Source organism: Rosa rugosa, chromosome 3 (assembly GCF_958449725.1).
Source record: "Rosa rugosa chromosome 3, drRosRugo1.1, whole genome shotgun sequence".
NCBI lineage: Eukaryota > Viridiplantae > Streptophyta > Magnoliopsida > Rosales > Rosaceae > Rosa > Rosa rugosa.
Window position 1 is genome coordinate 35,313,089 of NC_084822.1, and position 23,866 is coordinate 35,336,954.

At 37.7% G+C, this 23,866-nt stretch overlaps 2 protein-coding genes across 2 annotated transcripts; both read right to left on the bottom strand.

The window, feature by feature from the left end:
* Nucleotides 1-9,272: 9,272 nt before the first annotated feature.
* Nucleotides 9,273-12,512, bottom strand: LOC133738415 (protein HIGH CHLOROPHYLL FLUORESCENCE PHENOTYPE 244, chloroplastic). The gene is made up of 8 exons (XM_062165951.1): nt 12,270-12,512; nt 11,944-12,179; nt 11,700-11,798; nt 11,321-11,515; nt 10,741-10,833; nt 10,544-10,639; nt 10,286-10,426; nt 9,273-9,734 (listed from the first exon to the last, which is right to left on the bottom strand). Exons 1-8 carry the CDS (start codon nt 12,400-12,402, stop codon nt 9,558-9,560), a joined length of 1,170 nt encoding a protein of 389 aa, XP_062021935.1. The 5' UTR covers nt 12,403-12,512; the 3' UTR covers nt 9,273-9,557.
* An 886-nt stretch (nt 12,513-13,398) lies between these two features.
* LOC133741215 (protein ROOT HAIR SPECIFIC 17-like) lies at nt 13,399-17,529 on the bottom strand. The gene is made up of 10 exons (XM_062169153.1): nt 16,845-17,529; nt 16,676-16,738; nt 16,488-16,578; nt 16,233-16,309; nt 15,854-15,942; nt 15,571-15,754; nt 15,273-15,454; nt 14,845-14,947; nt 14,404-14,735; nt 13,399-14,320 (listed from the first exon to the last, which is right to left on the bottom strand). Exons 1-10 carry the CDS (start codon nt 17,091-17,093, stop codon nt 13,861-13,863), a joined length of 1,830 nt encoding a protein of 609 aa, XP_062025137.1. The 5' UTR covers nt 17,094-17,529; the 3' UTR covers nt 13,399-13,860.
* Nucleotides 17,530-23,866: the final 6,337 nt, after the last annotated feature.

A 23,866-nucleotide genomic window follows, 5' to 3' on the forward strand; every position in this document is an offset into this window, starting at 1 on the left:
CTCTCGCCATCGCCGATGGGAAAAAACCGGTGGACCTTCGTCCATCCAAGGGTTTAAGGCAACCCGAGGTTTTCATGATTGGGAAACTCCTCACTGCTAGGGAGTATAATCGCAGATCTCTTCTTGGTATGTTCCGATCTACATGGAGGATCAATGGATCACTTAGGGTTGAAGACACCGGGGAAGACGACAGGATTCTGTTTTCTTTCTCTGACCCGGCTGATCGAGGTAGAGTCTGGAAAGGAGGACCATGAGGTTTTAATAGGGCCCCGATTGCTTTGGCTGATTATGACGGTGTGCGTCAGATTGCGGAGGTGCCTTTGAAGAAATCTTCTTACTGGATTACATTGCTGGGAGTTCCACCGGCATTTCGATCTGAAAGGATTATGCGACTCATTGGGAGTACGTTGGGGGAGGTTATGGAATTCGACAGAACAGCTTTCAGGACTAGGGTGTTACGTATCTGTGTGGAGATTGAGTTTGCTAACCCGCTACTGTTCAAGCGCAGATTCTGGGTGGAGGACAACGTGCAGTTTCTGGTGAGATTCAAGTTTGATAAGGTTTTCGGGCGGTGTGGTTATGTCACACACGTAGGGCTGCCTTGCTCCGACCCGGATTTGCAGGAAGAGGAGGATGAGATGGTGGGCAGGGAGGTGCAGCCATCTGCGCTGGCAGTTTTGCGAGAAGAGTCAGGTTCAAGCTCTACTATAGCTAGGGTTTTAGCAGCTGGCCAAACCCTAGTGTTCAAGGCCCAAGTCCCGCGATCCATTCCGGAAGCTTTTCTTCCTTAGTCGGTCCTGGCATCTCGTCGTGCTAGAAGGCAGATACGGATTCAAGAATTAGAGGCACCTAGCCCGGACAGTGAACCAATCACGGGGAAACATCATGCTAGGGATGAAGATGAGATCACAATTTCTCCCAAAAAGTTGCGCCTCAGTTTAGCTATTGGGAAGAAGAATTTGGATGCGGTGACCATGGGTCTGGTGGAGCCGTCGAAGCCATCAAAGAGGAAGAGAGGCCGACCTGTGGGAAGCCTGAATAAGCTGCCTTATGGCACCGCCGGAAAAGGGAAAAATGTTAAGACTGATACTGAAAAGAAGACTAGTGGAAAATGCAAAAAGACCAACCTGTTGCCGAGGTTGTTAGCTGCAGAAGATGGTGCCAAATCCAACCCCAAGGGGAAGGAGTTGGCCCTCATCTAAGTTTATGCCTTTGACATCTGGATGCAAGCCTATGTTTAGGTAGGAATAACTTCTATATGCTTTCTAAGATGTTTCTAGTTTATAGTTGTACCACAATTGCGTGCTGGCAGCTTAGGCTAGATGAATGATTTTCTTCCTTAGGAAGCGAGGTTTCTTGCTTACTTAGGTTTGCTTCATGCGAGCGTCCCTTAGACTTTAATGAGTTTTAGCTTGGCTTAGATAGGTTATCGGTTTTTTTACCGGTTTTGCTTATGTAAGTTCTGTTAGACTCTGGCCTGTTTTATGGCTTGATTACTATTGAAATCAATTTCTATTCAAAAAAAAATGTAGTGAAATTGGAAAATGAAAATAGATAAGGAAAATAATAAAGAATACAATCTAATACTTTTGAATTGGAAAGTCTACATAAAATAAATATAATATTTTTTTGGTATAATTATTGTCCTTAATAGTCATTTTATAGTAGGTTATATATGTCATTTAATAATTGATAATAAAGTGAGGTTAAGTAAGCAGATTTAGAGATACCAATAAAAACACTCTTGTCAAAATTATCACTGTTCTTTTTGGCTGAAACTATTACTTAAAGTAGTTTTGGTAAAATCAAATTTGATTTAATTTTCTGAGCGTTTTGTGTGCTATGCATGTTTGAAAGGATTTATAGGAAACATGGGAGAAACATGACTAAAGAATCTAATTTTTGCTCACTTTGACCGTTCAAGTGATAGTAGTCATGGTTTTTATTTCATTCTTAATATTTCAAGCTACGTTTTGTTGCCAATAAAAGCAGTGATAGTACTTTCTCACACTTGTATCGAGAAGGGAATATTGTTGCTCATTCTCTTGCTCGTTGGACATTATGTAATATGCCGTGCAATGTTGTTTTTACTTCTACACCTCCCTTTCTAGAGGAGATTATTTCTAGAGAATGTACTTAATCTCTTCACTTCAATAAAATTGTCGTTTCTTCTCAAACATAAAAAAGAAGTAATAGTCGAGTCGTGTCGTGTCAGATTGTGCTCGAAGCAATTCATTTTAAGCTTGTGATGACTTCTCAAAACCATCTAATTTGTTTAATTAATCCCGTCAAAGATATCGACCTGCATGTTTATTATTTTTGTTGATTTGTTAATTTTCCAAACTGAAAAAGGCTTTCGACCCTTTATCTTTTAGTTTCTTTGATCAGTAGTTCAAAAGTTTAAAAGAAACACAAGCACGCACGTCCACATGCAAGCAAAAGAAGATGAACACTGCACCAGTAACATACAAAATATCCGATTCAAAACAGTTCAAGCTCATAGCCTAGCTTCTCGATCACTTGAGTTAGAAATATTAAAACCACATCAGGTACATTGATCTTTTGGACCACTCAAAACTGGTAGTGCTTTGATTGCTTTATGATTTGGTCCCATGCCAGTTCACTACTCGATCTCGCATATAAACCTTTGATGGACCAAAGTCCACATGCACCATGAGTTAATTTCTGATACTGTTCATGAATAGTACCGGGAATTAACTCATGGTGCATGTGGACCTTGGTCCATACTAGAATTTTTTCGCAAGTACCTATCCACTCTCTTTCCGAATGATCTTTCATTCATATACCTGAAAGACTTGAACCCACTTCTGTCATCTCCAACTTTACAATCTTTGAAGATTATTGTTAGCAGAAAACAGATCGAGACAGAAAGCTGGCTACTTATTCAAACCAACACGTACTGTTTCAAGTCATTGTATGTTAATGTATGAAATGGGCTGTGAGATGATGTTACATGTGAATTTGTTTCTGCATTTGTCTTCCTTGTCATGAGGACTTGAAATTAGGTAGGAGCAGCTGTAACATGTTACGTGTAAAACGCCAATTATTTGAGAAATCAGCTAGCTAGACTATATATATAGCTACTGGTACTAGAGGAACCAAATCCATGAAAAGCCACTTTCATAACATAAATAGGGTTGTTTAGATTGGTCCACCTAGCTAGTAATAATCACTCCCAAATTTTAATGTAATGTAGAATTAGGAGCAAACAAGATGACTAACAAAAGGGATATGTGGATTGAATTCTTACAGGTTGTTATGGGTTGTTACTAGGGCTGGCTCAAATTGCCGAACCTACCGCAACCGACCGGAAACCAGCCGAACCGGAGTTGTCGGCGCCAACAAGTACGGTAACCAGTCGATCGGTACCGGTAGTACCGTACCGGAGGAAGGTGCTCGGCTCGGCAGTGGTACAGCATATTATATAGGTTCGGTATTACCGAACCAGCCGACATAAAAGTTTTTGGTTTAATTCCAAAAACTCCCACTCTTTTGCGTCTGCCAAGCATCGAACCCTTGCAGGGTCAATGCGAACTCAAGCCATTAACCACTGGACTACAAGCTCACTTCTGGTAACTTACGCAAAAGACATTTATATATAGATATACTTAATTGAAATTCGTAAACAATTAAAAAGGTTCTCACCTTCCACTTCTTCCAGAAACACACGTCTCTCTTTTCTCTCTTATTCACTATTCCTTCTTCTTCCAGAAACAACTCGCTCTCTCGTGTTCTTCGTTCTCTGTTTTATGCTCTCTCTCTCTCTCTTCATTGTTGACTTCTATTCTTCTTCCATTCTATTGCTTCTTCCTCCATTTTCTTATCGTTTTTGGTATTCATTCTTCCATTTCTTCCTTCTCAGACTTGAATCAAAATCAAATCTACAGCTAAATCTCTTGATCTCGAATGTGGAGGGTCGTCGTGCCGCCTTTTTAGCCACCGTTCTTGCTCGCTGCTGAGATAGTCGGTCGACAAACCGAAACATCGGCGTACCGATTCATCGGTAACCGATTTATCGGTATCGGCGGCGGTTGTAAAAAAGGCAAACCGATGAGTTTCGGTTCGGTAACGGTGTTGGCCAAAAAATGTCGGTTACCGGTACAGAGCCAGCCCTAGTTGTTAGATCATATATTTGAAACATCTAGGACCACCTCTGGTTGGTAAAATACACGGTATGGGAAGTGTAGGCTCTCTTGTTTTTAATTTATGGACTAATGGATAATTAAGTAGAGTTCATTTGGCATTCATGCATTGAACATTGAACATTTAAAAATTTAATGGTGTTATTTATATAAGTATTGACCTAAAGAGGTTTGGCCCTACTGAGCGAAAGCTTACCCCTATAGATTCTTGTTCAGGTGCATGCGAGTTACGACACGTTTATCGAGAGAACTAAGTGAGAATACGAGACTCGAAAAAAATTACAGAAGATGAGAGCGAGTTAGATTTCGCTTTACATTTCTACGCTCACACCTCGGATCCGATGTTAGATACCGATGTTATAACTTCGATAAACAAAACTGTTAATAAGGAAGTTTAAGGCCGGACAACGACCTAGAGAACTGTCCTACTTTAAATCTTATGCATGTCACGAATTGTTCCTAGTAAGTAGTAACGTATTCGAAGATTAAGAAACAGGTAGTTGAATGTAAATAACAAAACCCACCAATAAAACCCTAAAGATTAAAGGAAACAAGAGATCACCATTGGACCAGATGCCAAAGAAGAAAAGAAAAAATGCAACAAATAAGTGGAGAATGCAGGTAACCTGAACCTATTATTTGAAACTGAGTTAAATAAATTACAGCTACACTTTGAGAGAATCAAAATTAAAATTAGGAACAAGAATTCTTAAGCCAATATGAAATCAACAGAAAAAAGAAGAAGAAGAAGAAGTAATAGATCACGTACAAAATTCTTGAGCATCACTCCCGACATTATAAACTTGGGATAAACCAAGTGAAATTTTTGAGCTCATGGGTGTCTATTTCTATTGAAGTTTCAAGTTGAGACGGTATTGACATGTCGACAATCGGAAAAGAACGCTCAATATAATGGGGTCGTCTTGGGTACCTTGGTGTTTGCCATACCCTTATTTTTTTTATTTTTTTGACTTTTAGTAAATTAATATAGTGGAAACCTACTGAACTGGTAAACAAGTTACCCAATTAAATATCGACATGTGTCATTTTTAAAAATAAAATTTACCATATTAACAACACACTCTTTCTTGATATGTAACATTGTTAAAAATCATGTAACAAGTATTGTCAAAATAATAAATTACACATAGTTGAACTACAATTACGACTTATGACAACAGTTGTTGTGGTTATTGTAATTGAGTGGTCAAAGATGTAAATATCATATTTGGACAACTTTTATCAAATTTAGAACCTTGCTTATCAAGTGGAGAAGATCCTTACAATACTGAGTTGTTACATATCTTTTGGTCTAATTTTAATTTTACCATGTTCACAACACAAATGTTGTCTGAATTGTAAAATGGTTGGTAATCTTGTAAATGGTATAGTTTTTGAAGTAATTACTACAATCAGAACAAAAGTTACCGCTTTTACACCAATAGTTGCGAGTTATGGTAAAATATGTAGTGATTGAGTAATTATTCCATTAATGATAAAAATATAAAGATTTACCACTTTGACAACAAATTTGTTGTTGTACTTGTTAAATTGTCCATAAATTAGTACATTAGTTTAAGTTGAGTAATTACTATAAATAGGACAAAAGTTACCACTTTTACATCAATTGTTGTGATTGTGGTAAAATGTGTAGTCATTGTAGTAATCATTTCATTACTGATAAAAACATAAAGATTTACCACTCTGACAACAAATTTGTTGTCATACTTGTTAAATTGTCTATAAATTAGTACATTAGTTTAGGTGGAGTAATTACTACAAATAGAACAAAAGTTACCGCTTTTACATCAAGTGTTGTGGGTTGTGATAAAATGTGTAGTCATTGTAGTAATAATTTCACTAATGATAAAAACATAAAGATTCATACATGTTCTATTTTATATAATATTTACCATTTTGAGGAACTTTGAGGACACATGTGGTAATTAGAAAAAAAATCTGCATTAAATTAAATAAGGTATTCGTTAGAGAAAAGTAGGTTCTCATTTGAGTAATTAAGTCCTAAAAGTGGTAATTAATTGTAATAGGTTCTCATTAGAGTAAAGAAGATTCTCATTTGAGTAAATGAGTCCTAAAGTAGGTTCTCATTTGACTACATTTAAAACAAATATTATTTATTTTTACACTAATTGTTGTCGTTGTCGTAAAATGCATGTAAAAAGAATTATATTTGGTTAAGGAAACTACTAATGATATAATTAATTGGTAATAAAGATTACTTAACTAATACTAATTTTGCGAACTTAGGTTAGAAGTTTTTTGTTTTTAATAAGGAAAAAACGTAATTTTCAATTGTGTAATTGTCCATTAATAACAAGCATTAATTCACTAATAATAAAATTAGTTAGTAATATAGACTATTTAACTAAAAGTAATTCGGTGAACCTAGGATAGAAGGTTCTTTTAATTTTTTTTGAAAAAGGAAAAATCATAATTGTCAATTGTCAATTGATAATCAAACATTAATTGGCTTTATTGTTTTCACTATCTTTATTAATTGTTTTCAATTCAATTAGTAATTTAGTAGTTTGTGTTACCAAAAAAATTAGAAAGGCTAAGGGTTAAACAAGTTACCAATTTGTTAAATATTTTTACCAATTGGATATATTACTAATCCAATGGTCCAAAATATTTAACAAAATGTGGGTATGGCAAACACTAAGGTACCCAAGAATTCTCCCAATATAAATACACCAATCTCATGAGATGGTGGATGTGTTATTGAAGTCTTATGGTTTTATCAACCTACTGGAGATAGTTCTTGTTGCAAAATAGATGCAGTTCCCTTTCAACTCTTTGATTATTACCGCTCACCCAGAGAGACAAAGAACCACCTTCTGCCAAAAATAATAATCGATCCTCCCATCTGTGAACCCTAAGAAATTTTTTATTATTTCGGTCAAGGTTGCACAGCTGAAAACTAGTCATCCCGATAAAAATCTGGGTATGCATGCGAGAGAAAGAAGACACATGAAAACGTCCACTACATGGGATAATCTAAATATTAGAAAAGGTATGGACTTATCACAAGTTATGTTATAAGGAATAAGTATCAACCTAGAAATAATGAGATACTGTATCGATCTATTCATTATAATTAGAAATTCATTGTTTGTATCTATTCATTAAGAAAGTGATTCTTAGTCAAAAGACTTGATCCTTAAAGAAAACCTTTATGGGAGGATTCTTAGGACTTGTTCTTCTATAAATAAGAGGCTTAGGTCCCTGTTACCACCATGAGTTACAAACATTGTGTTCTGCCCGTTGAGAAGCTTAAGTTAGTGACTAACAGAAGATCACAGCCTCATCACCTTTGACCTGCATCAATGACTTCCACCATGGATATCAACGGTAAGCATTAAGCTTTTGTAATGTTGTATGATTTACATCAAGTGTATAATATTGTGAGCATGATTTGTATTTAGTTTTACACTAAATAGACTTTATTGTTGGTTGCTGATTCTAAAAAACGACTCTTAATTTTTTTTGTTTTGATTCCACTATATGATCTCCAAAGTTTATGGTGCGAGTGTGATGCTATCAAGCCGAGGAAATTTAACGACGGCGTATAGCATGCCAGAAGTAATATCTCACTAAGGGACTCGTGATCTGATCTGCCACAACTCGAAGACAATCCTCCATGTTTTGTCGAATAATATATTGTTATGGAAAATTTATTAAAACGTCTCCAATAACTTTTCTAGAATTTATTTTTTAGAAAGTAGGGAGAGAAAAAACATTATCCCTAAATCCTAAAAAGAAGAAGAAGAAATGAAAACCACAATGAAGGGACACATCAGCTCGTATCACATGTATTCACTAGTTGAGAGGCAGAGATAATTAGTTCACATTCTTCCTTCTTGGGTCTGAACCACGACTCAGTTGGTGTGGCGGCGTTGGTTTGAACTAATTATGGCATTTTGTCAGTTTGTGGTTATCTTTGTAGCCATTGGTGTACCGGTGTTTTTTAAACTTTCAAATATATGTTCAGGTCCAATAATCTAACTCTAAGTTAGAACCTAAGGTCATTATGATTTTTGTACTACATAAGTAACTTTCCTTGAATGAAGTATAGACATTGAATTTGGTCAAAAAATTGGTACAGTTTTTTTTTTTTTTAATCTGACCCAAAATTTAAAAAGTGAAAAAGTTACAATGATTTTTTTGGATCGTTCAAAAATGGTGGTGTTTTTGATGGCTTTATGATTGGCCCCATATTACAACTCTCACATACCATGTCCACCTAAATCATCTTTCATTCATGTATCTATCTGAAACCCACTTCTGTCATCTCCACCTTTACAAAAATTTGAGATGATTTGCAACAACAGAAAGAAAGCTCCTTCCTAAGCAACATTGTCTCATATCATTGTTTTGAGATGATGACTGAAGGGCCTTCCTTGCCTCAAGGGTATTGAAATTAGGTAAGAGGTAGGGGCAGCACGAACATGTCCCATGTGAGAAGCTGAGAGTTTATTTTTTAGAGAAGTTTTCCATGAAAGCCACTTTGATATGCAGCGACTATTTAGATTGGTCCACCTAGAGATGAGATGATCACTCCCAACTTTTATTGTAGTGTAGAACAGGAAGAAGGGTAAGGATTCCTCAACCACCACCTAACTCGTCACTTCTAGTTCATGGACACAGCATAGATGTGAGGCAAAACCAAACTCAGAGTCAACAAACAGTAGGCTTAAATTCTCCACCTGGGTGCTATCTCAGGTTCCTCAAAGTTTGTCAGTATTATTCACCTCTTGGTTACTTCTACTCCAACAGACTGTAACAAAGTGTAACAGCCAAAATGACTTAATAAAATCTATACCAAATCATTAAAACCACAAGTCCACAACGCAGTTCAAAAGGTACAGATTGAGAGGATCCAGGCTCGGTTTGACCCCTAAAACATTGGGCAGGTTGTAAACTAGCAGAAAGCAGCAGGTTTGGGCCTTTAGTTTATTTTCGTGAGACATTAGTTTCTCAACAAAAACCATACCTTAACACTCTAAAATCACTAACGTTGAAGATAACAAGTCACCCCAAAACGTTCATATCTCACCAGTCCCTAACAATCGCGTAGCAGCAGCAGCAGGACGAAAACAATAACCTTTCTATTATAATTGGCAAAAAAGAAAAATTTACATCTTGAATATCACTTCAATGTATTCACTGGATGTATAACCAGAAAACATGTGCATGGAAGCAACGGCAATATGGAGATTAATACAAGAAATATGTGAACAAGAGATCAGTAAAGGAGGAGTAAGAAGATTCCAGTACAAGTGTATACCTCTGCATGAGTGCATGTTATCAGGTATCTTCAGACTTGTTGATACATATAATGGCTTACATTTACAATTGCAAAATGGTTGTTCTTCAAAAGTAAATGTCAGATTGCTTAGATTGTGCTTTGAGATCCTTCAACTTCTTCAATATGTTGGTGAAGTAATCCTGCAAATATTTCTCAAGAGTAACTATATCTTTTGCGTCCACACCAAGAAGACTAAATGTCTCGTTCATTGGAACAGAGAAAACAGTATCACTTGAAAGGACCTACAAATGCAAAAATGAAGGTCATTACTCTCCCAATTAGATTAAGTAGTGTATATATTCCAACTCCAAATGTTGCAAAGCAACAATTATAGTGTTAAGATACAAAGTAGCAAGCATTGGCTATTAAGAATAAAACTGCTTAGCTGATAACACATTGCATCTATTCCATTTTAAAAATTAGGCTGCTTCAGTCGTCAAGAAAGAAAAAAATGCAGAGTGCACAAACAAGCATGTTACTGAAAAACAAAATTTTTTAATTTCATTGAGGGAGTTGTATCCCAGAAAGGAGGCCTCAGCAGACAAAAGAAAATAATTTTTCCAGCAGTCATTTGACTTATGTATAGTCAAATGGGCAGTATGAGGTAACAGATCGATGTGGAAAAGCTATGGCTAAAATCCTTAAAGGGATATGTGTGTGTTTACAGGAAATAATGAATAACAGCAGCACTCATGAAAAAGCCTATTTGGACGCAATTGATCATTGCAAGCATTAAACAGATATGGTAAAAAATAAGAATAACTTGTTTGATATAAATGACTGTCCAAATTACCTCTGAAAATGCCAATCTATCAGCAACATCATTTGTCCACTCAAAAAGCCTAGTCAGCTGACGGGTTACTCTTAAGACAGAGACAGGAACTGTGGTAATGTTTGCCTCTTGCCCCGCAAACCTTTCACACAATGTTATTACCTAAAAGCAAAAGAAAATTTAATAAGAAACCTGGACCTAGGTTGTAGATTTCAATTTTCAACCACCAAAACTAAAGGGGGGAAAAATAATGGTTCAGTGTTGGTATATGTTCTTTACCTCTTGGGTTGTCCATGCACGAGGGCCAGCAAATGTGAGAAGCTTCCCATTAACATTCTCATTTCGTAAAGCTATAAATGTCAACCGAGCTATATCCTAATACAAAATGAATATATGTTCAGATGCCATGAAGAAAAGTAATGAAACCAATCTGAAGGGGATCAGGGGAACAATCTATAAAGTTTATCTCAGCTAACCTGGGTGTCCATGTATGCAATTCTTGTAGGGGCATCTGTTCCCCAAACTGATTTCTCTTCCAATATAGGTACTGCATACTGCCCAATAATCCCCTGAGATAGTGAAAGGTAAATAAATAAAAAAGTTAGTTGCCCTCAGTACTAACACCAAATCTCAAAAGATATATTCACTACCAGGCACAAGAACTGTGATATGGAAAGGATAACATACATAATTATTATTTTTTTGGTCAAATTGTGTTCTCGGCTTAGGTTCCCTTCATAGCATGTGTACAGTTCTCCATGCATGTAAATGCATATACGGTATACCTTTTGTGCATGTGTGCGCACTAATGTATTGTGCCTTTGTCTATCAAGTAGTTTAGAGTCTTATAATATGCATTATCACTCTGTCTAAACTAACATTATTTTTGATAAATAAAGTGAATGGGGTTCAATTGGAAGACTGTCGTACAACAGCAACAAAAAGATAAGGAAATTAATCTCAAACATCAAGCTGACTGGTGAGTACGTACATAATTAGTTGTGCAATTGCAAAACGGTAGAAGTAGGCTCAAATTTTGGTAGAGGTTGAACTTACTTGCATGAATCCACATGCACGAATTATGATGTGATTTATGCCTGAATCCTTAAGAAACTTTTCAGTGCAATACTTGATCTCCATAAGAGGAACTTCAGGATGCTTGTCACAGTTGTGGATTGAAAAGAACACAAATTTTTGGATCCCCATTGCCTTTGCACATTGTATTAGAGCAACTTTCCCTTCCCAATCTACCTAAATAGAAAAAACGGATTAGACACGACCAAAAAGTCATCCCTACATTGTTAAACTTAATGTTTTCTGCAACATATATTATCTTCATAATCTCCAAGAACCGTCAAATGGAACTTTCGGTGATCAATTCGAGGCTCCCCTCTGGTCAATTACAACAGAAAATTCTTAATACATAGGAAGTCACCTTTTTGATAGGCTCCTCTGGACGGCCCGTGGCACAATCAATAACTGTATGAACACCAACCAATGTTGCAGGTATGGTCTCCGGTTTGCTAAGGTCTGCCTGTTCCGCAACACATCACATTTACTTCAGCACTTAACCAAAATAAATAAATAAATAGAGATACAATCATACCAGCTAATAATAATAGAGACCAAGTATCCAAATAAACATGAGAACCATAATTTGATTGTAACTGAGGACATACATTGACAACAGTAGCACCCCAATCTCTGAGAAAGTCCGCCGGAGCCGGTCTAGGCCGAACCAAGCACCTAACATCATAGCCTTCATCCAATGCTCGCCTCACAATTTGCCTCCCCAGCGTTCCAGTCGCGCCAACCACTAGTATACTCGTGGGCCTGACAGGTGTCCCCGGAGCCAAATTCACAGCCCCAACTCCCGACCGGGCCGTACACCTCACCAAACCCCGAGTACAACTCCCTGAAGAGGAACCCAAAATCAAGGAAAGGGTGAGTAAGCTAGTTTACAAAGAAAGAATGAGAGAGAAGCTGTGGAAATGAGGAGACTAACCAGTGGCGGTAGAGATTGAGGTGAGCTGGAGATGGTCTGGTGATAAAGTGCGGCACCATGAGAGTTTGGGGTGGTCGTGGTGATGGTGGGTTTTGGTTGCCAGCTGGGTTGGAAGCCTCCAAGCCATTGCCATTTGTGAGCTCTCTTCTGCTTTGGTGTTTCCTTCTGTGAGACTGTGACTGGTTCAGAGTCGAGGGGAGAGAGAGAGAGAGAGAGAGATGAAACAAAAACCATGGATGTCAAGCTTGCCACGTCCTTCTCCATACTGGATTAGAGGATTTTTATTTCTGCCACCTGTCAAGACTCTTTTCAGATCAGTCGCTTGACCCGACCCGGTGGGTTCTGTCCCTCCCACTTCCACCTCTTGGGCCGATCCGAAACAAGGCACCTGTTTTTTTTTTTTTTAATTTGAACATGGGGTATTTAGATCGGGGGAGGCAGTTCTACCAACTCAACAACATCACCCGTGGCCTTGTACGAATCCAACTAACATTTGGGTCCAACGCCAATTACCACGTGAGAGCGCGCAGTGAGACCCTGTTGGTCCAAGGTGTAACACCTTGAAAGCTCGCAGACATTCAAAAGTTGAGCCTCATGATAACTCAGACTCTCTGGAAGTTGACACTTTCACCAACATCACATGAGTCCTGCAGGACCCCAGTATTCAACAAACTACTAATAAGGGACTTATAAACGTTGGGGCTCGAAGTTGAGTGGAGGTTTCACTCAAACAAGTGTCTTGTCATTCTTGTCAATCCTGATTGAGAAAACAAGAAATATAATTGGGAGAAAATAATACACGTACAGAGCAACACCTTTGGCGGCTAAGATATCTTTTGATGGATCAGCTCTCATAAACTTTTATATTAGGGTGACGAGTTATGACTTCAGACGGAAGATTTTAAGCACCATGGTGGAGATAAATAGTTTGACAACAAGATATGTCAAGTTCCAAGTTATGTAGGGAGTGAAGAATGAAGTTATGGGTGTACTTGAACGAGACAAAAGGATAAACAAAAAAAAAAGATGCCTGGGACGACAAGGAAGCCAGAAAAATGCCATGACAATGAACAATATGCATCTAGCAAATGAACTTGAGGACTATAAATCGACCAAAAGGTAGACATGCTGAAGAAAAGATGGATCATTTTATTGCACCACTTTCAAATACATGGAAATTTATGAACAAAATGAACTATTACATTGGTGTATTTGAATTTCGGAAATAAATAGAAAACTAAACAGAAAGTATAGCCTAAAATCCTATGAGATGTTAAACCTCTTTTCCTATCCTGTCATATAAACATTCCTTCCTTGCGGCAAAAATCACTAAAAAGAAAAAGAAAAAGGTAATAGAATGTCCTTAAGCTTGTTTAATGTACAAGGTTCAAAATCTGAACAGTCTTGTATATCTTTATCTCTAGCCGAAGCTGCTCAGCTGCTGAGGCCTTTATGTACAAACAGCTTTGTCATTGTCGTTGTCGCAACTTCAAAATGGGCAACAGTAAGAACCACAGACTTTGGAAAAGAATCGTTTAGCCGAATAAGCTCAGTCAAAAAAATGTGCAATCCAGTCTCCAGTCTCCACCATTCAGTCTGAAAAGAGCTCTAGAAGTTCTGGCAGATCATAATTAAGACCCTGATACGAAAATCTTTGACTAGGCCCTTTTCCCAGAGACTTGTTTCCAGTATCCACATAATCCATCTCAGGCCAAAATTGCTCGTCATCCGTCATGTGCCCATCTGTCGCATAACCACTATCCTTACTTGTCTCATCTTCCTTACTGATGTTACTGCCTTCATTGATTTCAATTTGAGGAATTCGGACGTCTTTGGACTTTGTATTAGATGTGTTACAGATGCAGTCTGCTGGATTTTCATGGAACTCACCCTTGCCTGGCTTTTTCTCATTTGGCTCTCCCATGGATCCAATTTGACTAGTTCGAACCCTGGAAGCAAATTCCTCCCATGTCATGTTATTTTGGTTAATGAACAACTTGTACAGTTTCTTAGTGTTTGGACGGATTGTTGGTTTATGCCCAAAGTATCTCCTGAAAAAGACGAACTTGTTTAGCAAGAATGCTGTGATTGAAATTAAGCAACTAAAAGTATTCTTGAACTCATGTATCAATACCTTCGACCAGCTAATATTCTAGCCATATTGCCATTATTGTTGGTGACGAAGACATCACTTTCATCACAGACAATGAAATCTAGTGCAGCCATGCGAGAAGAGAAGGAAGAAAATGGTTCCAACTCTTCCTTACTTGCTATAGTCTCCTTTGTATGGAAGTTTGGGAAAAGTGCTTTCAGCGGTGCCAACGTCTCTTCACCTTTATATACTTCACCTGATGCCACATACAAGTGAACATCACTTCCGAAGCCCAATGCTCTAAGCATAAGACCAACTTCTCCTGGGCTTAGAGGGCATCTACCACGTCTTCGTACCTTGTCAGGGTTGGTTGGCTGCATGTGATACCCCCAATCAAAATCTCATTATAACACAGAATTATTTAGTACAGGATTGCTACTGGACGACATAATTAAAGACATTAGTGAAGCACTGAAGGCTTACATGTAGAGTTTTCCACCTTTTCCGAATTGCACCAAGTTCATTCCTTTCTTTTTCTCCCCCACCAAAATAACAACCAGAAAATGCCAGCATATCCGGCTCAAACCTATAGCATGGGCAACCAATATCAACAAGCTTGTTCTAACAAACTTGAAAAACTTTGGAAAAATCTAGCTCAAAAAGGACCTCTTTCATGTAATCGCCATAATGTAAATTGAGGTTTTGTTTAATATAAGCCAGCCAAAATGACAATACAGCATAAGAATCCAGAAAGTTTGATCTTTTTCCATGAGAAAACACACCAATACTAAGTTTTGCTGTATACTAAAAATATTACCGATTGTAAAAGAATCTGTTGAAATCGCAGCTTACTTATAGTATAACAGGACGCATAATAGAAATCAAACAGTTCCAAACAAATTGCATTTCACCTCAAATGCAGGGCAATGAAATGCTTGTTTTTCATCTTCATTCTCTCAACCAACTTCCTCCCCATTCCATTAATATTGTCAGTAAATTTCAAGGCGTGATAATTAGTCCTACATCTCAGCTTCTGTAAATGTGATTCCAGGTTATTTGAAAGCCTGTAATCAAACTTTGTGAGCTGAACAGCCTGCACATTAGAAAGGATAAAGTACAATTATCATTTACATTACATGGTCCCAAAAGCATATGGTATTCGATCAGCTTTTACAGAAATGTGTTACATTCTATGTGAAAGACACTTACATGCTTTTTATTAAGAACAGGCACTACGCGATTCAGGTAGCATTTCACATTACACTTCCTCGGGACACGCATGGTATATGGACTCATTGGTTTCCCTCCCTTCGATGGAAGCTTTTTAATGATTTTGACATCATTTGACAGAAAAGATATGAACCAGTCTACATCAAAGATCTCAGCAAAGTTGCTGCACGAAATACCCCATCAGATGAATATACGCTGATTATTGACCTTGCATCCCAGAAATTGACAAACAGTAAGAGTTTTTTATAAAATTAAAACTAACCTGGAATCCTTCCAAAATGATTGATGGTCCAGCTTCGGAACAACAAGAGTAGCATTTAAAATATAAGCTGCAACAACAGCATCTGTTATCTGTAACCAGATACAATACGGTGAGCATTAGAAACTAAATCAGAAATTAGAGACCAATCGTATGATGATCAGTAATGAAATGAAAATAATTAACAGAAAGTACTAACAACAAGTCCCATTTCCTAGGAGGCCCTATAAGCATAGGCCAGAATGATATACTATACCAATCCTAAAGCACCTTTTCTGCATATTAATTTTATCCTAAGCAATAGATCATCATACAAAATCCACCCTATGGCGGGATTGGAGAACCATGCAGCTCCAGCTCAATTAGATACAGAGTTACTCACCCCTGTTCTCTGTTGATTCAAGCCTCCACTGGTAGCAATCAACAAGTACCGATTGGGAAGCGTTTTCACATCGGCCGCTGCAATATTTACGGCACTGATTTGATTAATCAACCGTTTCAGATAAATAAACCAAGGCATAACATTAACAAAACAGAAGAAATTCGATCCTAAGGCTTTCTATTTATAGAAAGAAAAAAATGTTGATCAGAGAGAGACAAAAGCGGAAATGAGATTACCAAAATCCGATACACTTACTCAAAAACTCATCGCCGGCGTTGCTACAACCAAAGAACAGCTCCGATTTCGTTCCGCTCCATAAATGTTGGACTGAGCTCCCTCCACTCTCCTGAAACCACAACCAAAATGAAATCAAAAGTTCAAAACCAGAACAAACGAAATCAAATTTGAACTAGAATTTTGCAAAAATCACTTAATGTACTTACCGGAACACGAAACGCCGGCGTCTCGTCATTGTTCAACTGGACCTCGACGACGCCGTTATCAGCCTGAAACCACAAACCGCCGTAACGGAAAACCGTTACAAATTAATTAATCGGAGGGGAAGAAATTGGAGGAGAGGTGAGTGAGTGAGTAGTGTTGTGCTGTGCGTACCGAGGAGGCGTGGAAACGCAGGAGCGAGATGTGATCGTGGTGGTGGAGAGGCGGCGAACGAGCGATGAGAGAGAAGGCGACGAGGAAGAGAAGCAGGCAGCCGGAGACGACGGAGATTACCGGGAAGATGTGGTGGCGGTAGCGGCGGATGTGCCGCCGGAGAATGGGGCTGTGGAGAACGACGCCGTTGAGGTAGTTGTTGTCCGACTTGTCTCTCTTCTTCTTCTTCATTGGAGAGAACGTAGACATAGCTAAAATGAGCTAGTAGCCTCTCGGAGTCGACGGCGTTATTTGAAGGCTGAGGGACAAGTGGCAGGAGGTGATTGGGCGGAGGTTTTGGAGAAGAGGGGTGTCTCTATCTCAGGGCGGCGACGAGGGTGAAGGGGAAACGTTTATACTTTCCCCCGCAACAAAACAAACGATCTTGGCCAAAAAGTGCCTCCTCCCCTGAAACCCATCGCGCGCGTAATTCTTTTTATGGGTTTGGCTCCGGTGTGGTTGCTCAGATACGGGCGTTACGAATGAGCGAGTAACGGTGAGACTTGTGAATTGTGATCATCAGATTGGGACCCAAATTGTGAAATGGAGCTGGCTGGGGAAAATATCTGTCATTACCTTGATGGGAAATCGAGATCTTTATGAAGGGAAAATAGCTGAATCAAAATCACATTAAAGCAAAAGCTTGTACCTTAAGGTACTAGAGCATCGCAATATTTAAAAAAGCCTTCTTAGCTAAATGAGGGAGGGGAAACGGAGATATAGACACTCTTATTGGTTCTCTATCTTTTCTCTGTCTTATTTTAGTGGATACAAAGCGTGATTTTCGAACAAGATAATATAAGAAATTGGTCAGAAATAACCACTGCAAATTGGCCAAAAGCAGAGCACTGGTTACTATAGAAAATTTACGAGAATAGATAATTATCTGAGATCTTTACGCTTTTTAGACTTTTTATTATACAATAAATCATTGCATGCATCCCTTTTTAAATATTAAATGATCATAGCATTGTAAAATTTTTAAGGGAGTACAATTTTTTCAAGTGAAAGACGACATTATTTTTTTTTTAGAAATAATAAGTTCTTTTATTCATGAATAACCAAATTACATGGTGGTGGATATAAATCCTCTAAACTAGTTATGAGTCTGTCACCGATGATGACATCCATAAACCAGGAGGGCCTAACCCATAACCAACAATAATGCCCATTTCCTCAGGCTACAAACCATCTACGACATTGGTAGCTTTGTTAGCCACACTTGGGACATAATGAATAACTTGAATATCAAGTAATCCAAGCGACAATCTGATCTCTCTACCAACATAAATTCATCCGCAACGCATTCATTTATCATTTATTAATATAGCGAAAGAACCAATTAGAGAACCAATCTGAGTCTCTCTACCAACATACGTTCCCTAAAAGATCCCAGCAACACACATTGTATCTTATTTCAATAAGGGTTAAGTACTGCTTACTCCCTATACTTATAGGGTTTCATCGTTTCAGTCCCTGACCTTTGAATTTCACCTAAAAAGTCCCTGAACTCCCAATTTCCTCCCAATTGGTCCCTGCCGTTAAGCATCCGTCAAAAACTCCGTTATCTTCCCCTAAAAAGTCTATTATACCCTCATTTACTTAAAATATATATATATATATATATATATTTATTTATCTTCCTCTTTTTATTTATTTATTTATTTTTTTCTTTTTACCTCTTCTTCTTCTTCCGGCTCTCTCGCCTCCTGTTCATCTCCTCATCAAGATGGTTCCAATCCACAGACCTTCAAGAGGTGAAATGAAAAAAAGAAATAAAAGAGAGAGAAAAATAAATTTTAAAAAACAAAGTAAGTGAGGGCATAATGGACATTTCTGGCAACTTTAACAGAAAATTTTGACGGCAGGGACCAATTGGAAGAAAATTGAGAGTTCAGGGACTTTGTAGGTGAAATTCGAAGGTCAGGGACTGAAACGATGAAACCCTATAAGTATAAGGAGTAAACAGTATTTAATCCTTTCAATAAATATCATTTATCAATATTTTTTCTCTTTTGAATTATATAGCAGGTGATCATTTATAAATTTTTTATAAAATACATATATTTGGATTATGACAAACTGGATGATCAATTTTTTGATTAAAAGGTAGAAAAGCAACTAGAGTCTACATCTTTGTTTCCCCTCTCTGATTTAGGATAAGAAGCTTTTATGAATATTCAATATTGGGATGTTCTAGTACCTTAAGGTACAAGCTTTTGATTTAATTTGATTTGATTTGATTAAGCTCTGCACACCTTTTCCATTTCCCTTCATAAACATCTTGATTGGACTGGATGATCAATTTGAAATCAAAGAATCATCTCATTAATCAAATACAACATTAGAGCTATTTAGTCTTTTTACGGCCAAAAAATGAGTGATGAGTTGACTCATTGGTAAAAATTGGTATGAGCACGCATACGCAAGATGTGCCAGAACCTTTATTTAATTCCCGGCAAAGATCTTTGTTTCTCCCGTCTCTCTTCACGTGTAACTCACGTGCTGCGCGACCATTGAACTCTTTTTAATTTTGTCCCAACGACAAATGACGACTCCAAGGCACAACTATAGCGCGTGCCCACACCTATCAATCACAGATATGCCGGCCTACCCATCACATTGAAATGGCGGATAGCAAGAGACTGTTATTCTCACTTGCTTTTCCGCGCGTAAGGAAGGTTTCGTCCTCAACTCTAATGTCGTTTTGGAGTTGTTAATAACGCTTTACGATGTGATTTAAGTGCGTGTTTTTCTCGTTTCGCGTTTCTGACGTTTCGATAAGAATTATTTAATAATTCAGATATGTAGACGGTTTCAGAAATCTGAAAAAAAAAAAAAAAAAGGATCAACGTCGTGATTGGTCAACAGTAATTATCTAACCAATTAACGTTGTTTAACCAACACATTTTTCTCTCTCAAAAAAAAACCAACACATTTTTCTTTTTTTCTTTTTATCAGGAGTGAGATAAAAAGTCACATCGGTTACGTTAGCGAATTAATAACATATTCACCCAATCAGTATTCGGACCGAGGTCCACAAGAGTATCCCAGCAAAGCCAGAGTAATCTTTCGCTGCAGGCGCACAAATCCAAAGACCCCTCAAACTTGTTGACCACAAACTGGTGGGAGTTAAGATTCGAACTCTAGACATGAAGATTTCATACTAGGCAGCTCGACCAACTTTACTACACTAGGTGATTGACTGAACACATTTCTAAACAGGTTGATAATTTTTTAATTAAAAATATGGTAACAAATAAGAAGAGAACCAATTTTTGAAAAATCTATTAACTGGTTGGCTACATTATCAAATAAGGACTTTCATGATGACTGGTGGCCAAATTATAGGTGTGAGTGTGACAAGTAATTTTTTTTATTCTGCTTAGACTTAAGCTACACCATCACACCTAACCCTTGGCTTAATCAAAGTCGTTATAGGAAGAATGGCTATACATAACATATATCGTTATACATGTCATTTTCCTCAATGTCTAAACATTTACTTGAATATGTAGTTTGACATTTTTAAAAGTTTGCCAATTAGAGCTGTATTACAAGCTAAGCAATTATTATTTTTTTTTTATCAAATAAACAACTCATATACAACAACTAGTCTATTACGAGTTAAACTCACGACCTCCACTTACAAATGGGAGACTTATGCCACATTGCTACTAGACCAAATGATACTGGGCCTTAATTATTTTTTTAGACGGAAAGATTCGAACTCGAAGTTTTTTTGTTTATTTTTTTTTTCAACATTGAGAGTAGAAATATCATCAATACATTCGAACAAAGACTTTGCCAAGCAGTAATAACATGAATGAGATTAAGTGCTGTAACTTGATATACAAAGGTGTCAAGAAAAGATGGTTGAGCGCAAAACACGATTTTTTTTTTGGGTTTTTGTCAATTTATCCCATTTCTAGAGTTTTTCTCCCACTTATCCCATTAAGTTTTTTTAATTCCCTCTTACCTAAAACACTCTAACCCTTATTTCAAAAAAAAAAAAAAAAAACACTCTAACCCTAATACCCCATTAAGCTTTTTTTGTTTGTTTACTTTTTAGACTATTTCACCCTCACTCCTTTGTTACTTAGAGAGAGAGAAAATGGAAGAGAGAGAAACTATAGGAGACTTTGCCGGAGCCCTGTCACCGGCGGCCGAATTTCAGTCACCGATCGCGAGAATCCGGTCACCGGTCATCGGATTCCGGTCACTGGCTGCCGTCCACCGAACTTCTCTGAAAACCTCGCTGGAGGTTTCCAAAAAGGTTGTGGGAGATCTCATAGGTCGCCGGAAAGGTTATTGCCCCGAAATAGACCTCTATTGCCCTCATAGACTTCTATTGCCCCCCAATAAACCTCTATTAGACCCCATTAGAATTTTTCGTCGCTGGAACAGGAACTAATCTTCCTAAAATTAGACAAATAAAATTTTGATTAAAGAAAAAAAATGGGAGATTACATCAATTCAAAACGTCTATTGTTCCCCCAATAAACGTCTATTGGGAGGCAATAGACATCTATAATCTATTGCACCCCAATAAACCTTTAACAAATATCTATTGCCTCTCAATAGAATTTTTTTTTTTTTTTTTCATTCTTCTTCCATTCTGGACCTTTTGCCCATATTTTACCAAAAAAAAAATTGATTTGGGCACCCAGAAAATGCTCTGGGCACCCAAGTCGAGATCTGAGTTGAATCGAGCAGGAGATCACCTCTGATTACCTCCTTCACGGCGTACCCGTCCAATTGTTGGGGTGAAAGAGAATTCGAGCAAGCGTTCCCGAGACGAAGCGCCGAGACCGAGACCAGGACGTATTCCAGTGACTACCACCACCAACACTGCGCTTATTGATCAGACAGTGATTCAAAGCTAGATCCCTCCCACGACCATAGATGTCGCCGTGACAGGTCGCCGGAGCCCAAGGCTGAAACGACAGCTGCTAGTGGTTCTGCAAAACGGAACTGAGGTCCTTGCCGGATCGGGTCCTCGGGTAGTTTGCCGCATTTGAGAACCAGAGGAAAAATAAGAAGCTGGAGAGGAAGGAGAAGAGGAAATTGCGGTGGATTGCGGTTGGAATCGTCGCCGAAAAAAAAGAGAGACGATGCGTAGGAGAGAAAGAGAGAGACTTGCCGAAGGAGAGAGAGAGAGAGAGAGAGAGAGAGAGAGAGAGAGAGAGAGAGAGAGAGAGATCGGGATGAAAGAGAGATGAGTGGCAGTGGCTGTAGTTTCTTAATTATGTTAAGGACAAAGTTGTCATTTATCTTTAAATTGTGTTAGTGGAAATAAAAATATGTTGGTGGGGTAAGTGAGATAATTTTGTCCAATTTTAGTGCTTTGGGGCAAGAACCTTTTTTTTTTTTTTTTTTCTGTTGACTTTTCATGTAAAACATCATTGACAGGTTCCTTTGCAAATTGCAATTAAGGTGAATGCAATCATACTATTTTCATGGCCATAACGTTGGAATAATATACATACCACCATCTATTTCCTATATATGGGTCCTGTTGTATACAGTCTTTCTAGTTTCTAACGTGCAAGTAAAACAAATAGCCCTCCAAAAGCATAATTCAAAAGAGAAAGGAAAACAAATGCAACAAGAGTGCAACAAACTACTTCCAAAACATGGGGCGATAATAAGGACCTTGTACATTGTGCTTCTTTTAGACAAGTTGTTTCGTGTATGCAATGATAACTTGATAACACTTTTTGGTACAATTAGAAATAAAAATAATTGATAATTAATTAGTAATACGAGAAAATTCACCAAACAAGAGCTTAATTTTCCAAGGAAAAAGTTGGAGCTAGAGAAATTAGATCATTTAGGAAAATATATGGTATTCATAGCAACGCTAAAGAATTTAGGAGTAATTTTAACTAAAAAAATTTGGGTAAAGTCTTAGGGTGTTGCAGTGAGTTATAGTTTCTGTTGCAGTAGCTAGCTAAAGCTCTTTGACCTCTTTTGCACATGATAAGACAAATGAAAGTATGAACAATCACATTACATTCTCTAAGAGCTGCAATCTCTCCAAAGTATTATAATACTAGTAACTAGCTAGTCCATATAAATAAATCGACTTGAGTTTAGACTTTAGATCAACCAATACGTGCAGGGAACAATCTCCCCAAAATACTATGGTATTAGTCTAGTTGATATAAAATAATTAGGTTGAAATAATTTAGTAATAACATCTAGTATCATGTTCACTGTGGGAAGAACAGTCTCCCACATTATTCTCAAAAAAAAAAAAAAAAAAAAAAAAAGAACAGTCTCCCACATTGAACTTGAACACAAGCTAAGCTAGCAAGCTTAGAAGCAAAGGTATCGAGTAGCATATATGTCTCTTTTGTCATACTCGATTGTTTTTTCCTCAAAAAGGAAATTCTTACAAAAAGCCCAAACCCCATCTGATATGATTACACAAGCTGCCCCACCACATGAATTCGACTAAGACTAAGTCTGACGTGATGGGAAAAAGTAAGTTATAATAACAGGATATTTAGGATTGGGTTTTGGTTCTACTAACTTTCGTGACCATTTAGGCCCATTTAGTAACCACTCTTCCAATTGATTTTGGAGAACACCCTACCAGTTTGGCAGTTTTGCTCACTGCACCACAACAACCTCTCCAACATAACCACAATCGTTGCGACAAGAGAAAAATTCAGTCACCGTCCCCAAACTATGCTGCCAAGGCCAATTTGATACCCGAACTCTCAAAAGTATCAATGTGATACCCAAACACGTATTTTGATATCAACGTGATACTTCCGTTAAAAATTCCTAACGGCTCCGTTATTTGATGATGTGGCAAGCACGTGGAGACAAAAAAAGAAGTTAAATGACCAACTTACCCTTTTATTTTTGTTAATTCATTTTTATTTTTATTTTTCTTTTCATTTCTTCTTCTTCTTCTACTTCTTCTGTTCTAACTAAACAGCCGCAACCACCAGCCATCAGCCAGCAGCCAG

What these genes read in the sequence shown, in the direction of transcription:
- LOC133741215 (XM_062169153.1), bottom strand. Translation starts at nt 17,093, where the DNA reads ATGTCTACGTTCTCTCCAATGAAGAAGAAGAAGAGAGACAAGTCGGAC. An exon ending in TGCGTTTCCACGCCTCCTCG is followed by an intron (nt 16,739 to 16,844) that starts GTACGCACAGCA and finishes TTGTGGTTTCAG; the next exon opens with GCTGATAACGGCGTCGTCGA. An exon ending in TTCATTGCCCTGCATTTGAG is followed by an intron (nt 14,948 to 15,272) that starts GTGAAATGCAAT and finishes CCCATGCTATAG; the next exon opens with GTTTGAGCCGGATATGCTGG.
- LOC133738415 (XM_062165951.1), bottom strand. Translation starts at nt 12,402, where the DNA reads ATGGCAATGGCTTGGAGGCTTCCAACCCAGCTGGCAACCAAAACCCAC. An exon ending in GGGGTGCTACTGTTGTCAAT is followed by an intron (nt 11,799 to 11,943) that starts GTATGTCCTCAG and finishes GTTGCGGAACAG; the next exon opens with GCAGACCTTAGCAAACCGGA. An exon ending in GTGCATGGACAACCCAAGAG is followed by an intron (nt 10,427 to 10,543) that starts GTAAAGAACATA and finishes TTTTGCTTTTAG; the next exon opens with GTAATAACATTGTGTGAAAG.